Below are 17,964 nucleotides of genomic sequence, written 5' to 3'. Positions count from 1 at the left end.
GAAACTGGGCAAGTTATTTTTTTTTAAAAAGGCGCCATCCCCTCGGTTAGGGGCATATATTTTACAGATACAGTAATTAACATTTTGAATCAGATTTACACACACACACACACTTCTTCCCTCCTTGTCCTTTTCACAACACATTTTAGAAACAGGTAGGTTTTTCCTGATCAAGATGCATACACCTCTTGAACTAGAGGTGAAAGATGAACAAAACACATTGCCAACCCATTCTCTTCCATTTATCTGCTTCCACTTCCAATAAATGCGTTTCTTTGAGAAGGGCTACATCAGCCACCAGCTCATCAAGTTTCTTCAAAATAATTTTCCTCTCATCTACACAATTTGCCCCATTAACATTCCAAGAAATTATCCTTAAGCTCCTCCTATATGTGATAGCCATGAAAGAATGTCTAGAACATTCCCTGTGATGAAACTTACAAACACACTACACCACACAACATAAATGACACTAACCAAAAAAATAGAACACTCAAAACCCTTGGATTTGTTCAACCTAAACCTCTGGAACTCCGCTTCCACAGTAGGAAGATACACAACCCGCTCCCTCTTACGGATTCCTATCATATCAATAATACCTATTAGACATAAACCAATCTTAAAAATTCATAACCCTCCTTGTCTTGTATCTATGTTCTCTGGTCCGTCTCAGCAAAACCACAATTACACCACCTCATAGGAACAGTAAGACTCTTGATAAATGTATTTCATATTCATTTTCACCCTTGTTACCAGCAATGAGACACCCTCTATTGTTTGGAATAGAAAGCCACCCCGCAAGGGACCTCCAACTCCACCCAATATAGTTTGGATACACCCTATCCGATCAATTCGCTCACCCTATTAATTGTTAATAAGTGGTGTTCCCCCATATTTTGTTTCAACATTGCGGCCACCATTCTACCCATTTGAATACCTAAACTCATTTGATGCGCCTAGAAAGCAACCCTATAAGACACCTTACCTAAAATTGTATTGCTCTTTCATACCGAACATCCTATCCCTTGATCATAATGTGAATCCTTCGCCCTACTACGCATCCGGTAACCCAACTATCAATGAAAGGGCTAAACTATCAACTCTAATGCTCCGCGCATAGGAATCTACAATCTATTCAGCTCATCCTTCCAGTATCTTTCTCTCTCCATGCGCTATATAGCCCTAGGTCAAGCACAGTTCCTCTTCTATGAGACACACAAGTACTGGCCACCAATCACCAAATAAATATCCACTTCAATATACCCCATCGCTATGCAAGCACTGAAAATCCCATTGTACACCCATTTCCTGTTTATTTTGGTGCCAGCCAGTGTGAGATTATTAGAGTGACGTAGGTAGAACCATGCCTCAGTCCGTGAGAAAACACGCTTATACAGTACCAGAAGGATAGAGCTAAATGAAAGGACTAGGATCAGGGATTCGTTATGCAGCCTAGTTCACACAATAAGTAATACACAGTACGACACGTTCCTTTTAATCAACTAAATAGGGCAAACTCCTGAGAGAAAAAAACATGCGTTTGAGTTCAACTGCATAAACATAACGATTAGCTGACTTATCTACCAACCCACATAACATGGTCTGATCGTCATCAAACAGAAACGACCCCTTGAAGCCCTAACCCACCATCAAGTCACCCATTCCCTACGTGGAGGAGCCATCATATTTTCATAGACGCCGCCGTATTACCAGGAAGTATGGGTTCACGTGACCATGTACCGCATCCCGACGTTCAAACGAAGCGAAGGCTGTCATTCGCCTCCTACATACAACGTGACTACAGCATCATAATCAGATGACGAAAACCGCAAATAAAGCAATAATGCGTCCCCACCCCTCCTCCGATCCCCGTCACAATGTGGAGACAAACCTAAGGACAACCTAAGGAGCTCCGAACTCCAGAAAACAATATCTCACAAACCAACTCCATTCAACATATCCGCATTGCTCTTCACACATCATTGCATTTCGATTAGAAAAGAGCACCTAACCACACCAGCCATTGAACAATCACAAGCCTCACACCAGCGACACGGAAATACAGTTGAAAAACTGTTACAGCAAATTAAACCAAAACACAAATTCCCTTATAATATATTATCTTAAAACATTTTAAAAAGAGCAAAAACAGGAAAAAACACATTATAGCACTTTCAATAATTATGTGAAAGAGAAAAAAAACAAAGCTGAATTCAGTGGATAACATTTCTAATCCTTTCTGCCCTCAGCCAAGGCTCAGCCTCAGAGGGGTCCTCAGTAGTTTTAACTTCTCCATCCAGGAAAATCTTTAATATGGCAGGTTTGACCAAAATAGTCTTGATATGTCTCTCCTGAGCCAAGCTTTTTGCCAGTTTAACGCTTTCCTCAACTGCACTATCTCCTTTGGGTAATCCGGATAGATGGCTAATGTGGATCCTTCCAGCATAAGCTTTCCCTTTTCCCTTGCCAGACTCAAAATATTCTCCTTCACACTCACTTTGGTTAATTTCAGGATGATTTGCCTGGGTTTGCCATCTTCCATGTTTTTACCAGCTCTGTATGCATAGTCCAAATCACCATCATTCAACACTTTCCTTCCCAACACCTTGGCCAATATCCCTTCAACTCTTGTAGCCAGATCTTTGTCCAGGTTAGGATTTTCGTTAACGCCAAGTAAGCGCAAATTATGTATTCTCCTTTCTGCTTCCAGCCTTAAATTCTTCCTTTTCAGGTCGGAAACCTCAGAACTCAGCTCTTTATAAGCTCTATAACTTCTAGCAACTTCAGAAGCCAAGGATACATTTTCAGTCTCCACTTTAGTCATTCTGGTTTCGAGGAGACCAACGTGGGAAGAAAGCTCATTAAGGGTAATTTTCATTTCCCCTACATCCTGTGAGACCTTCAGCAGCAGGGCATAAATGTCATTAATTCCAGGAGTGTTTTCCAAATCACTTCCTTGTTTTGGCTTCTTAGGGGTAGGGTTCTCTGGTATCTCTATCTTCTTCTTCTAAAGGTTATTCAAATTCAATCTGGTATTATTTATCCATAGGCCAAGAGGGATCAGGGGCAGTTGGCTTAAGCTGCTGCTCTGCTCACCAACATTCCGGTATCCATCATTGTGTATATTTCTTGATGCTTTAGTATACATGAAAGAGCATATTTTTCAGTAATTATGCTGTGTGGACAATCCCTTGTTGAATGCTGTGATTGGACTATCTTTACTTTCGGGCCACCCCGCTGCTCCTAAGAGTGAAGCCTGCTTCTCAGTTACATGACCATTGCGAGAGCCAGGTGTAACTTGATGGAATTCCCTTCTGAACACTACAGGTTTTCCATTCTAAGCCATCAGCAGAATCGAGCCACAGCCACACGAGGAAGTGGCAGGGTTACGACTTCCATCCGACTGCAAGATTGCAGCAGGGCTATTTAAGCCGTCGGCAAAGAACGAGAGGTACACAGCTAAAGACACAAATGATGTACATTGTTGACCAGAGAAAGGTGGGAGCGGGTGGGAAGAACACTCACACAGGACATGCAACGGACAGAGCTCTTACTTTACACAACTGGTGCTATAAGTGTTGAGAACTGGAACCTAGAGATCAGTGGATTGAAGGCAGCAAGAGCACCAGCGGGGAAGAAAGTTGTGGAACATATGTCAAACATCCCAGTTGCATACATTTTAATCTTGCCCAAATGACAACCCAGATAGAGGCTGAGTGTACTCAGTGCCATATCCCTGTAGCAGATAGGTGGGCCAAGTAGCTGGCTGCCCTGCATGATTAGCATGCTGGGTGCTCTCCTCCTGCTTAGGAAACATGTGCTGGGCACTATATCCTTAAGATGTTCATCAAGGGCCTAGTAAGCAAGCTGGGTGCTGTAATTCGGGAGAAGTCAAGCAAGCCAGGCATTTAAACCCAAATATTTGTGCTTAGAAACAGGAGAATCAGAGTGAAATGAGCATTCCCGAGTGGGAGATCATTCCAGAGTGCACTATTCTCTAGCCCTGCCCGACAGTGCACACCTTTTCAATTAAAGCACACCTGAGAAGAGTCTCCTCTTTACTTTCTAGAAAGTCCCAAGATATTTCACCATAATCCCATCCTAACAAAATAAAGATGTGAACCTTGGTGTTGCATGTTTGCTGACCGCGACATGGCGTTTTCAAGCAGGAAGTATATTTACAGTTGATAAAAGTCAGATATGGTGCATTTTCTTCTTTTTTTTATGTACAGATAGGTCTTCAGCTGCCAGGTATCACCCTACTTACCATGGAAAAGTATCACGTAAAAACATATTAAAGGCCACAGAGAAATCAAACACTGTCAAAATCAGGCATATCATTTATTCTATTCACCAGTGTGGACTTGAACCTCATGATTTTTTTTAAATTAAACAAGAATCCTCTTGTGGCCGTTTGCCAGCCAGTGTCCAAGATTTAACAGCTTAATCTGGATTATACTGTAACTATATTCAGTAATCAAAAATAAACAACTATGCTAAAACAGCAATATCTTGATATTCATAGCAGGACTAAATGCAAAATAGAGAAAGTCTTTCATTTGGGTACAAAACACTGTTCTAGAGGAAAAGAAAGACCTCTTTGAGGGCACATACCTAGGGGAATGATGAGGAACCTCATGTAGCTAAGCCAGTCAGGAGTTTTATGCGAGAGCTGCTCCACGAAGAGTCTCAGCACTGCACTGAGGTAATTCTGGGCTCCGGCCACAGCTAGCTTCACTGGGTTCGGTGGTTGGGAGTTGCAATTACAGCTGAAAATTGAAAAACAAAGAGCGAGCTGTAAGCCACCTACAGAAGAATGCGTCGCTGTTTTGAGACGAGAGACATGCACTTGAATACTCCATTCACCATGGGTAACGACAGCCTTTAAACAGTCAAACTGCATGCAACTCTCTACTCGGCCTTCATGCTTAAGCTTGTTTTGGTAATGGATCAGAGTCATTGGTGTTGTGAACAGACAAAGGTTTACACAATAATGCAAAATAAAAAGAAAATTCCACGTTTCCAGCTGCACAACTTCATTGGGGTCGTTTTTCACATCTTTGGAGATCCCAAGAAGAAAATGACCTTGGATTCCTGGCCAACCACTGCATGTGGCCACAGACAGCTCCATTATGGAACTGACCAGGCACCACAGGCCTCAGGTGTGAAGGAGGCAGGTTAATGGAGTTAATCCGGCACATCCTCTCCATCGAAGGAAAAAATATGACGGAGGGACAGTAGAAGCAATAGAACCTTGTATGGCTGGTCGGGTGATCAACTGGCAGCTCCCTACGGAAGTTCCCCGGCGTCTTTCAGGAGGGACACATGCAAAGTTACTTGTCATAGTAAGACAATTGTGTGTAACCAAAGTTGGCTTCCAGTTGGCCTGTCAAACTAACACATTCCGGAGCTGGGTTTCTCAAGGAGCTAGTCAGAGGGTGATGTTCGTCCTTACTTTCTCTCAAGCACTGCCAAGCGATCCTGGGCATGCTGCACTTTCAGGAATTGAAAATGGAATTATTGCACAGTTATAATAGTGTCAAAAGCTCTGCAAAAATCTCAGTTTAACGGTGTGCGGATATACATAAAACACAAGATTAATGCTCAGAAAAGAAAAGGGCATGAGGAGAATGTAGTCAAGAGATTTTGACTTTGCACCCTGAAACCTTTATTATAACCCCAGGGTTTCTAAAATGGGGAAATCGATGTGATGTGGGGATTCAAGGGTGTTTCCCTTAAGTGGGGGTCTGCAATGGATATCAAACTTAACGGTTTCTAAACATATAATTTGTAATGTGTCTGAAGCAGCGGTGTACACCTCTGCTTGCAGCGGTGTACACCTCTGCTTGCTTCCTAAACTGGTCAGTCGATATGTGCAAAGCACTCTCAAGCAACTGTCACACGCAGGCTTACTGTGATCCTGCTATGTAGGGCAAAACTAAACAATAAACAGGCCTGATTAGCTTTTCGGTGTTACACAAAGACTACCGGAAAAAAGGTTCAATGGAAAGGATGGTGGAGACGGTTTCTAATTGATGGGCCTACAGGGTTGGGGAGAGACGTTCTTTCAATCACATACAGTAGAGATGCTTAAGCTTTGTCTATTTCAGGCTGAAAGACTTTTGTTTTGCCATGAACCTTCAACAGACATGAAACTAGTTTGCCAAAACTATGACAAGTCTGCATTTAAGAACTTGCAAAATTGACACCAACTGAATTTCTCTATTGGACACTGTGCCAAGGTCACCTGCACCAGGCTCTGCGGACACGTACAATGGCTAAGTGGGAAGCTTGCCTCCCCAAGTCAGTGGATGATGGGCCCGGAAGTGGTATGGGGAGGATCTGTAGGTCATTCTCCCTCAATCCACGTCACGTGGCAGGGGACAGTCACATGTGGGCCATCGGACATTCTCATTCATCTGCATGTGGCCGGGGTAGATGAACCTGCCCACCATAGCCTCTTCCATCATTCCTCTGGACAATTTGATCTTTCATCGCTTTCTTATACTCTTCAATCGGTGGCTTCTTGATCACTATATCTTTACCCACTGTTGACTTCCGTAGTGTCTCTACTCTACCCTTTGGTTCCACCAACCTCCCACTCTTCCACCATTATTTTCTATCAAAGAGCAATCTCTTATAACCTCTGACTGTTCTGCCAATTCTTCTACCATTTCTGCTGGTAAGATATCTCAGCGGGTTGAGGGCTCAGCCTTTGATCCTTCCGAGGTCGATAAATGATTACCATCTTCACTTGGGTGACATTGTATGCAAATATGTATGTAAAGCACTTTGGTGAAAGCGCTACACCAATAATCATCGTTATCACATCATTTGCATATATATATTCTTTTTGGTTATTTTCCAGTATCTTCCAACCTTGCATCCACCTTTATTTCTGCAGTCTGACTCTTAATCACATGGTCTCCTCCTTATCTTCTCCACCCACGCAACCTTTCCCTGCTTTACATTGCCTTGTCATCTCCTTTGCATGGTCAATGCGTAAGCTCGCTTCATACTTCTTGCAAGTAGGTATCTCCCAGTCCCACTGTTAGGAGCCAGTGTTGGCATCCTAATCTATGCGAACATGCTCACGTAGTGGTAGTTGTGGTTAAGTAATCAAGGCTACACCTCAATAGGGTAGTGGAGGTAGATAAGAATACAGGGTAAAGGTAGAATACAGGGTAAAGGTATTACTTTAAATAAATGAATGTCTACACATACATAGAGGTATATCTGGAAACATACTTTACATCTTGTAAAAGGTAGGTAGCAAAGTAGGTGGAATACAGGTATAGCATTTGCATTCAGAAAGTCTCCCGGGAGATCTGCAAGGCCAATGCCAGAGGCTCAGCTGCAATTTTACAGCTGATGAGCCTGCTGTGCCCAGTGGCTGCCCTCGCTCTTCTGGTCAGTGCCTCAGAGGGTGGGCGCTACTCCTCTGCCGTGGTACGGTGGTCTGTGTTGCAGTTGAGTCACCACTGATGTGTGCTTAGGGGCTCATTGACAAGTGCGATCCTTGCTTGTGGCATTAGTATGTGGTTCAGCCCACTGGTGGGTTCCAGCATGCAGCAGTCCGCTCCTGTGCTCCATCAGTGCAGTGGTGACCAACTTCACTGCTCCTAACAGTTGACTGAACTGTCTCCAGACCCTTTTGCTTTTGGATAATGCCTGCACTAGGTTTCCACATTCTAATTACCTCCTATGTGCAAGGTCTACGGGGGCCCATGACAGCTTGTGGTTCTCATGCAACAGCGACTCATATACGAAGGGTGTGTATGGCACATGCTCTTCTGGGGGGACTTGGTTGGAATCTGAAACCTCTCTGCCCATCAATCTTCATAACCCCCACACCAGAGAGAGTTTTGGGGTTTGCCGGCCCCTGGCACCAAATGACTCATGGGCTTCTACAACCATCTTTTGTGGAATGCCGTCTTCAATTGGCCTATGTAATTATGGTGAGTGACTATTGGTGGCTTCATGATTTATCAGGGGTTGGTCATGTCTTCTTCATCTACTTAAAGAACTTTAGGCACTGTAAAATGAAGATCGGCATATGTAGGTGCCTCACCCTGCAAGCTTGCTTGGCATGGTGCATCATCGAAGCTTTGGTTGCTCTTCCAATGGGGTGACTGACTGGTGGTCCTTTTCTCATCATACTCTTTTGGAGGCTGGTTGTCCCTGCCCTCCGAGAGAGGGTCTGTGTGATTGATCTTCAGACATTTCCTGATGGCAAAGGGGGGCAAGAAACAGGCCTAGCTTGATTTAACTATGAAGATGCTGTCAGACCCTTCAGTTGTATCTCTGGCTTGTGTAACAGGAGTATCTATTTCAGCTGATTCTACACAGACTATAGATACAGTGGTTGAAAGGAGGCCAGGCTGGATTCCATGGATCTCAAGATTAACAGCTTAGCTTTCAAGGTTGAAGATATAAAGGCCAGGAACAAGGCATAGTGGTAGAGTGTCAGAGGTCAAAAATCAGACTGGCGCGTTGGTCGATGGGGTGATGATCATGTAAAACCGGTTTGAGCAGCTATTCTACAAGAGGAAGTCTCTCCTAGTGAAAACAAAGACCTAGAGTCATGGATGCGTTACAACATATGCATACTTCAACTAAAACAATCCTCAACCATATTTAACAGGAATCATTTGTTGATTCCACTCGTGAAGGGGCCCCAAAATATGCATTTATTCTGACAATTTCTGATCAAGAGGATACACCAATATCTGGCACTGCCTCCTATACTGGGGCAGTCTCCCTGTGGCTACTGAATTACTGTGACCAATCTAGTGCTAAGGCCTGAAAAGTTAGGAAGCTGTGAAAAATGCAAAGATCTCCATTTGCCCTAACTCCACCTTGACGGTCATGGTGGCACGTCACAACTTCACTGCAGTCAAACTGAGGCTTCAGGAGCAAGGCCTGAGATATGCACTTTGTGAAGATATGTTTCACCTACAAGGATCAGGCTCACTTCTTCTCAGCTCCTGAGGATGCACAAATATTACAGAACAGGATGTTCCTCCCTCCTTTCCACCACTCCAAGTGGGAGAAAGGTTGGAGGATTGAAGCCCTCAGGCTATGACTGATCCTCAAATGTTTCTTTTATATACATTTGCATGTTTTACTCTTTTACTCTATGAGATGACTGGCTGGCCTGTTCATGTGCACCATTGTTGCTCTTGTTGGAAATATTCTGTTGCAGTTTGTAATTCCTTGCCAGTTAAGGTCACTTAATTGCCATAGAGTATCTGCTTGATTTTTTAAAATTTTTATTTCATTTAGTTTATACAAACCTTTCGAAAAGAATTGAAGTCCAACCAAAGGATGCAACAAGGTTGACAGATCAACAAAAAGTCACACAAAAAATCAAACCCCAGGGCTAAAAACATCCCGTCCTTTACGCTGAGTTTCTTTCAGTTCGTTGATTCCCTCTGCATAGTTAACCTTCCTTGTTTTTTTTTTCTGTTGCCAAGACACATCCTACTTCCCATCCTTTGCACCGTCCTACTGGTTTCAAGTTGTTAACATTACTTCCAGTTTTTGCAAGAAGTTTATCAAACCATAGACTTCTTTTTCTCTTGGCTTCGCAAATTTCAACCACAACTCTTCTCAACATAAGGTAGGATATCGCTTTATCACTTGATCCAAATGTAAGGTTCTCATGGATTTCAACCCTCCACAATATAACGTGAGATGTTTTAAAGTCTCTGGGTGTTTTTCACAAAAACGACACTGGCGTTTTACTGAACCTCAGTGAATGACTTACTCTTGTATCAAATAGATTAAGTCTAAATTTCATAAAAGTCTTTCGATATTTAGCATGTGGGGCTTTCACCAAATAGTGAGGGAGGTTTTTCTGTTTTTTTCCCCTCTTTTGCTGAGTCTCCCATTAGGTTATAACGGTTCATCTACCGTCAACCAATCTCGTTCCCATAGTTTTTTTTCCACATGATTCGGGTTAGTCTTCAATGTCTCTCAGTCTGTGAGTAACTCTTTCAGATGGCTTTCACAGGCAGTAGCCGACCTAACCAGTAGAGATTCTGAGTTCCCATTTTTTAGATCAGATATTTCAAACTGAGGTGTACCTTTATCAATGATGGTCTTTCTGTACACCGACAGCATGTTCCAAAGTACTCTCACGTTCATTGATATCAGATTTAATTCATGTCGCAAAAGATATTCCCTTTTGTAACTGTAGAACGCGCCTCCAATACTGGTTTTCTAGTTGTAACCACAAGTTTGCTGGTGCTCCTACGGCACTTTCTGCACCATAGATTAGTGTTGGCACAGCCTTCCGATTATAGTGGGCAAGGACAGGTTGCAAGGAGAACTTTCCATATTTTTTATTTATGATAGCATCCTGGCAAGCTAGTTGTTTACATTTTTGCTTTGCGTTTTCAACCCAAGGTGCATCATTTATGTTGCTGTTGATCCACATCCCTAGGTACTTTACCTTTTTTACACAGTTCAGACCTTCGTTGTTCAGTCTCCATTTCGGTTCACGATTTTTTGTTAATTCTTTTGCTCGGGTAAGATCTTGAAGGATTAGCACTTCTGACTTTGCAGGATTAATTTAGTTTATTTTTTAGGACGTAGCTCTCAAGGGCTGCTAACTTCCGTGTCAAGCCAATCGGCGTGAGGTCCAGTAGGGCAATGTCATCAGCGTGCAACAGCCAATTTACCGCCTTGCCATTGATTTTAGGTGGATGGGAGTTAATCACTCCAAGGGACTCTCTGATGTCCGATAGAAATAAGCAGAACAGGGTGGCCGCAAGTGAGCAACCCTGTTTTACACCCTGGTTAGTCGAAATTAGTTTACTGAGAGTTCCAACTTTGTCCAGTCTGATCTTAATTTCCGTGCCTGTGTGAAGCTCTTTAATAGGTTGTAATAGATTGTCTGGACATTTCCATTTCCTCATTTTTTCCCAGAGCAGTTCTCGGTCAATAGTGTCAAATGCATTGGACAAATCGACAAAAGCTATGTAGATTTTCTTGTTTTGTCGAATCACTTCCATCTTTAGAAAGTTTGAGATTGTCAAGTTTAAACCACATCCAACTCCTTTAACGAATCTGGCCTGACATGGGTTATAGCTCGCCGTTTCTTGAATCCACTTTAATAGTTGACATTGAAGCTGGGTGGCAAAGATTTTGCCCACTACATCAAGGAGTGCAATCGGTCGATAGTTCTTAGGCTCAGTTTGATTGCCTTTTTTGAAAATTGGGACAACAATTGCACTCCGCGAAGAGGTTGGAATATTTTGCTTGTGCAGGATGGATACGAACAGGACATAGCAGATGTCAGCCCAAAGCTCTGGTTGTTGTTTTAACAGATGGTTCGTCAGACCATCTGGCCCAGGGGCTCTTGACGTACTGAGTCACACAATGTTTCTTAAGATGTCCTCCTTTTCAATTGTAATTGACCACTCGATTACTAAGTCAGGTTACTTAGTGGCAATTATATTTTTGATGAAAAATGTTTCCGAATAATAATCAACCCATGCTTTCTCAGACACAATATTGTTTATGAGCGCAGCTTGGGGCACAGATACATCATTCAGATAGTTCCAGAAAGCACTTGAATTTCTTTTAGCTAGGGTTTCCATCATCAGTTCAGCATCACGTTGCATCATTACAGATCAGTGGCTGATCAGCCAATTTTTGTAAGTTTGTTTTACTTGTTTTATCATTCTTCCGCGATCATCTTGCGCAATTATTTTGCATGTTCTTATGGCTTTGTTTAGCTTGTTTTTCTTAGTTGCTCTTTCATTATCCCACGCATGTATTTTTTTAAAAGTCGGACTTGGACTTCACCACGCATGTCTCGCGATAAGCTTCTAAGAGAGCTGTATATTCAGTTCTCTCAGCATCTTGCTTATTCTCAAGTGATTTTAGAAGGGATCTTATGTTGGAGACGTCGAGCTGTAAGCAATTGCGACCTGGTGCAACAGCGAAATGTACGTAATTAGTGACCGCTCTTCTTTTTGGCTGATGCAGCTTCAACAGGATTTTTAACATACAATGGTCGCTTTGCTCCATTTCAATAACGTGTAGAGATTCAACCTCGCTTCTCACTTTTTCTGTTGCAAACATGTAGTCAATAGTTGACCTTCGTTGTTTTCTTTGCCACGTAAAGTGTGCAGGAATAGCTCCAGGCGTGACTCCATTCAGCATCTTTATATTCCACGCTTTCATTTCATGGAGCCACGCGTGTACTGCTGGTACTCCATTTCCCATCTGGTTGTCTTGAGCATTTATGGTCTTTTTTTGCAAACAGTTTATATTGATATCTCCACAAATCACTATGTTCACTTATTTCTCCTCATCATAGATGTCACTTATTAATTCGGAGATTTGCTCAAAAAAATGTTCTTGTCGCGTGGCCTCGTGTTACCAATATATGTTTATCAGTACAAAAATGTTGCCTGTGTTTCTCAATTGCGTCGGTAGTAAAATCTTAACTACTTGTACATAAGGCGATACATTTTTATTGAGGAGAATACATGCACCACTTTTGACTTTGACAAGTGTTAAGAGACCAGTCATAGGCTTACCTTTCAATCCTTTAATTGCCGGGTTAAAAGCTGTCTCAAATCCATTAGCAATTGGGTTCTTCAGGAGTCAGGTCTCTTGGAGGCATAGAATATCTATGCCCCCTAGTTCCATAGATCTATCTCCAAAAAGGTGCCCATGTCCTCTTGTATTCAATGAGACAATACAACGTTTTTCCAGACGTCTGGACTCTGAACATTAACTCTCGTTCGTACCATTGATTGTCTTGGCCACCCAGGTCCAGTTTTGCTCATCGTTAGAGTCATAATGGATATTTCGATTTTGCGGATCCGACTTGGCAACAGTAATTCTGATCAAATCCTTTTCAGAGTCCCATCTTCTGATATTATTACTGCCATTTAGTGATTCTGGCTTCGTTGTCGACATACTTTCTTTTATTGTATTGACAACACCTTTGCTTTGTACTGATCTATAAGCAGCCGATAGATTGCTTTTCTTAGTCAGCTCTTGCCACTTCCTTTCACCGATTTCAATAATATCGAACCCCAGTGAATTTAAGAGTGCTGGTATTCAATAATGAATCTCAAATAATTTTCGACGCTATGTGAAGTATTACACAGTCATTTGTCTTTTCGTCCTCAAATTGAACTGTTTGGATATCTTCTGAAGCAACCGTTCTCAATTGAGGTATATGATGGAAAAGCGTGAGCGCATTTTTCTCTATTTAAGATCAAGCCATCTTTTTCTTTTTCAATTCGCTCCAGATATTTTCCTGGTGTTTTTGCGCTTATGACCTGACGGCTAGCACCTTTACTGGCTAGTGCACTGAGTTTTTGATGAGTTCGAGATTCCCATCGCTTGGTTTTATAAAGATCAAAGGTTATCTTTCGGGCTAACGGTGAACATTTGGTTGTTTGTTGACACTCGTGCTCATATTTGTTTAGGTCAATAATTTGTTTCTCCGGCTCCATCTTTTGCACTTCTGAGGCGTTAGCTGCTTCAATTAAAGCTCTTCTTGCATCTAAGGTGAGAAACTTATTTGAGCTCTCGACAGCAGGCTCAATTGACGAGACATTGTGGTTTCTGGATTCCACAATAACACATCTTTGGCTTCTTGTTTCTGAGTCATCTGCAGTCGAGGACTGTCGTCTATGTTTATAGGAGGATTTGATGGCCCATTGTCATGATGCCTACCTCCAAGGAGCCAGGTCCGACCCAGCAACCCCAGAGGCAGGCATCATTTCCCCCAGCAGAGTGCCAACGGGCCCAAGCTGGGGCCCTTTGGACGCAGTCCTGGTGCCTTAGGCGCCAGGCTCATGTTGGACCTCTGTCCTGGCGCCTTAGGCGCCAGGCTCATAAAGCTAGACATGTGTTCAAGTGTTTTAATGTGCACTTACCTGATGCAGACCATGCTGCCACATCCAGGCCCTCTTGAGGCCTGAATAGGGACTACTTTACCTATGGGACTACTTTCCACCCGGGTGTGGTCGGGGAAGGATACATACCTGATCGGAGGAAGGATACACACTTGGAACTTCTTCCAAAGCTATTTAAACCACACCCGATCAGCAACTCACGCTTCGCGTTGTTCTGCTCCTCGCAGCTGGATGCTCACCGTGTCAGCTCCTGCATCTGGACTTCAGCCACGCCTGTCAGCATCCTGGGTCACCTGCAAAGGGAGACAAGAGACCTACCAGCTAATCTGCACCACAGAGACATCACCGACGATCCTGAAAGGGAAGACATCATTTTTAAAAGCATTTCGTTACGATCGCTGCAGCGCTGCATTTCACTCACCTTTCCTGGGTTCCTCCATCTTCAGCAGCGATCATCCGGATACACAGCCACTTCCCAGAGCCTAGAGAAAAAGACAAGAATAAGAGGTGAGAGAAGGAAGGGAATAGGAAAAGCTCAGTTTCCTTCTAAGACTTACCTGTTGGGTCATTCCCATTTCATTTCGGGTCTTGCTGCTTCCAAGCAGGACCCCGGCCGCTATGGGGAAAAAAGACAAAGACATTAGATGAGCGAATGCAAAAACATTACCTGAGCGCTCATCTAGGACTTACCAGATCTTTACTGGAACTGCACGTTTCACTTCGGGTCGGCGCCATATCTCCGGCATTCCGAACCCCGGCCCCTATGGGGAAAAGACATCAACATCAGCGCTTTGTTGCACAAAGTCTCCAAAGGAATCATTATTCATCACCTGAAAAAAAGACAATGAACATTATTATTTAAAGCTTGAACTTTTGAACTTGCAACAGAACCTTTACAGCGCCTTACCAGTATAATCAAGCTTACCTGAACTCCCATCCAACCTCAATCCAGTGAAGTAACTGGGTTCAACGCGCCCCTGCGTCAGAAGCAGGATGGAGAGCTCGTCCTTTCAGACCCTAAGGTGAGACTTCACGGGGAATCGTGGAAGGGTATCGTGGAGGGTTGGAAGAGAGTGGGAGGCTTGAGCATAACTCAGTCAGTAGGTAATACTCCCTTTTCACGCACAGGGGAATATTCCTGTGAGCCGGAGTAGAGGGCCCTTCCTGTCCATCTTCAGAGTCCTGCGCTTCACCATTGAAGAAGCATCAGCACTTGAAGCCAGACCTGCGCCTCCGTGGGAATCAGGTGAGCGTTACACCCATTCCCTACATTCATTTCAGAATCGTGCGCCTCACTCTCTTCAATTTGTTCACCTTCGCTCATTTCATACGTAGACAAATCTAAAAAGGTCAGAGGGTATGCCATCTTCCGCCGGAATGTTGATCTTTTCCACTGGATTAGGTTTGGTTGTCACACCTGGTATTAAAGACATGCGGTTTGCTCTGATGTTTTTTCGCACAGATGTTATTAGAAGTTGTCGTAATACTGAAGGCTTTCATGTTCCTCAAAAAGGATCGAACATTCGATCTTTGTGGCAATTTTCTTTTTTTCATATTTTTTGATTTCGATTGGTCAGAGCTTTTTATTCATCTCAGCTTTTTTTGGATTAAAGATTGAAAACAATCCTGCTCCGGTAGGAAGGCCATCTTCATGTGGGCATTCTTGATTGACTTCTCATCACTGTTTCCAGAACTTATCTTGGGTGGGCCCTGGCCCTCAGGATTACCCACCAATCCTTCTGCATTCGCGGAGGTAGAGGGTGTACTTTCCCTTTTATCTTCCTGAGCATGCGAGTTCTGTAGATCTTTTTTGAATACAGAATCCGATGTTAGTTGATCCAGCTTCTCATGTCCCACAGATGGCGCTTGGTCTCCCACTGTTGCGGCATGTGCCGACTTATTATCACGTTCTCCACGGATAAGATGATCAGTTTTTTCAATTATAATTTTGTCTGTACATGTATTTTTAGTTTTCTGCTTTCGTTTCCGTGATTGACTTTCAGTTCTTATGTCTCTAGATGTTGCAACCTCAATCATCTCATTACTTTTACTCAGATCTATAATTTTTGTGTTTGAGGGGAACTTGTTCTTTTTGTTTAGTATTGGTTTTGTCAACTGCCAACTCACAAAAGGCATTATTACTAACAGCAAACACCCTATCCGGCTTCTCAGGTGTTACCTGGTCCTGTTTTTGCATTTTCAGAAGTGCTATTGCTTCTCGTGCTACTTTGGCAAACAAACGCTTGACAATCGCACTGTTTTTGGTGTGTTCTAACATGACTCTCACATTTGCTTCCAATCTTGAATTTTCAATTGTTAGTGCTTATTTGCTCATAGCCATTTCCTGCTCCACAGTTACCATTTTTGTATTAAGCAGGGCTATTAGTGTTGTCTGGTCTTTAATATTCTCATTCGGTTGTTCATATAATTTAGTGAATGGAGACATGGCTATGGTAAGGGCAGCCATTATCAGCGGATTCAGGTCTTTGATGAGCATTTCAGAAAGATTTTGCGGTAAGTTTTTTGTTGGATTAATACATTTGTGCTTCAGCCGATGATGTGCGGCTGAGTTAATCTTCCTGGTATTTCTGAACTTTGCAGACAATTCTTCTATGATGGAGTTTTCAGATGAAGAAGCGGAGTAAGAATCCTCTATAGTAGCATTCTCAGGCTCAATTGGGGTTTTGTCCGCATGTCTTTTTTTGTGAGTCAGTTACATAGTCGTCAGTGGTTGACACCAATCTTTTCCTTTTTGCCAATGGTTTAGATGCTGACTTCTGATTTCTTTCGCGGACATACACCTCAGTAGACAATTGGGAAACATCCTTTTGACTAGTGATGTAAGCACAAGATAAAGCCTCTTGTGGTTTCCCACCTTTTAAGGCTTCGCCGACAGTCTCAACACTTTGATGGTTTCCAATGCTGGCATTTATTGCAATAAGGTCTTTCAGGAATTTGTCTACCGCTGCAATCGAGCTGCGTCTGTTTATACTATCGGTACTACTAATGGGACCATCTGGTGGCATATTGGGGATGGTCCAATTAGCGCTGTATCCTACAGCTGCTTCTACATCAACATGTTGCTTATTGGTATGAAGGCTAGAATAGCCATCAGCATAGAATAACGCTTTGTCTTGCAATCGATCTTCTATGACCATTCCTCATGCCTCAATGAGCATTTTTCTATTTGCGGGAACTGTACTGTTGCATAAATGGGTGTATCGTGTGCGGTCCACTGTGTCAGTGTCACACAAGCTCCTTTTGCATAACTCCTTAGAGCACTGTGTGGCTCTTGACGCTAAAGACTGCAATGACAAGACTGTTGGCTGGTCACGAGTCTCTTGAGAAGCAGATGTAAATACATTCTCGTGAGTGCCAGCAGTCGAGCAACATAATCGTGGCACAATTAACTCATTTGCAATAGCGGCCATACATGGAGAATGACTGCTTTCATAAATCTGACTGCAATCTAGCATTTCCTGTTGATTCTCTGGTACTGGGAACACAGGTCTGCTAGCAGTACAGTCCAGAAAGATTTCAAAAGTTAACGAACAGACAGAAGCGCAGCTCCTTTTTTGGGACCCTAGGCTACTTACCAAAGGGGCTGCACAAAGTCCCGGCATCACTCCGGCACCCGTGGCCAAGAAGCGTTGTTGACGCCGAGTAAGAGGATGGGCACCTCCCCCTTCTCCAGCGAGGTCAGCACAAGCCGGGTCAGCACCAGGTCCCGTTACAATGCTGCTAGCAGATCCATATAAGTAGCTTGTGCAGCTCGGCACGCAAGTCTTTTTTGCTTTGCCACAACTTGCCATGTCGATTAGGTGAAGCCACGACCCGGCGCACTCCAAGCAACACGAACACTCCTGCTCTGCGACGGGTGCAGAGTTTTTTAGATGAAAAACAACTTCCTCCACACAACGAAGTCGATGGGCACAAAACTTGCAGGCAGTTCAGGCAGGTTTAGGTCTCGGCAGCCAGAGTTCACAACACGAACAACACTCCTGCACACTCCCTATCTGCTTGTTTTTGGCTGTTGGATGGGGATTGATGGAAGGGGGTGTTTGGTAGGAGGGCA

At 43.3% G+C, this 17,964-nt stretch overlaps 1 protein-coding gene across 3 annotated transcripts in view; it reads right to left on the bottom strand.

Annotated features, from left to right (window-relative positions):
• Positions 1–17,964, bottom strand: part of PACS2 (phosphofurin acidic cluster sorting protein 2) — a 1,334,790-nt gene that overhangs the window by 218,542 nt on the left and 1,098,284 nt on the right. For all 3 annotated transcript variants that reach the window (XM_069638734.1, XM_069638735.1, XM_069638736.1), the window contains one exon: positions 4,615–4,769. In XM_069638734.1, the coding sequence (XP_069494835.1) occupies positions 4,615–4,769 (155 nt within the window). The remainder of the gene's footprint in view (positions 1–4,614; positions 4,770–17,964) is intronic.

Source organism: Ambystoma mexicanum, chromosome 14, assembly GCF_040938575.1.
Source record: "Ambystoma mexicanum isolate Mex_15411 chromosome 14, UKY_AmexF1_1, whole genome shotgun sequence".
Classification (NCBI taxonomy): Eukaryota; Metazoa; Chordata; class Amphibia; order Caudata; family Ambystomatidae; genus Ambystoma; species Ambystoma mexicanum.
This window is presented reverse-complemented; position numbering and strand designations above follow the sequence as displayed.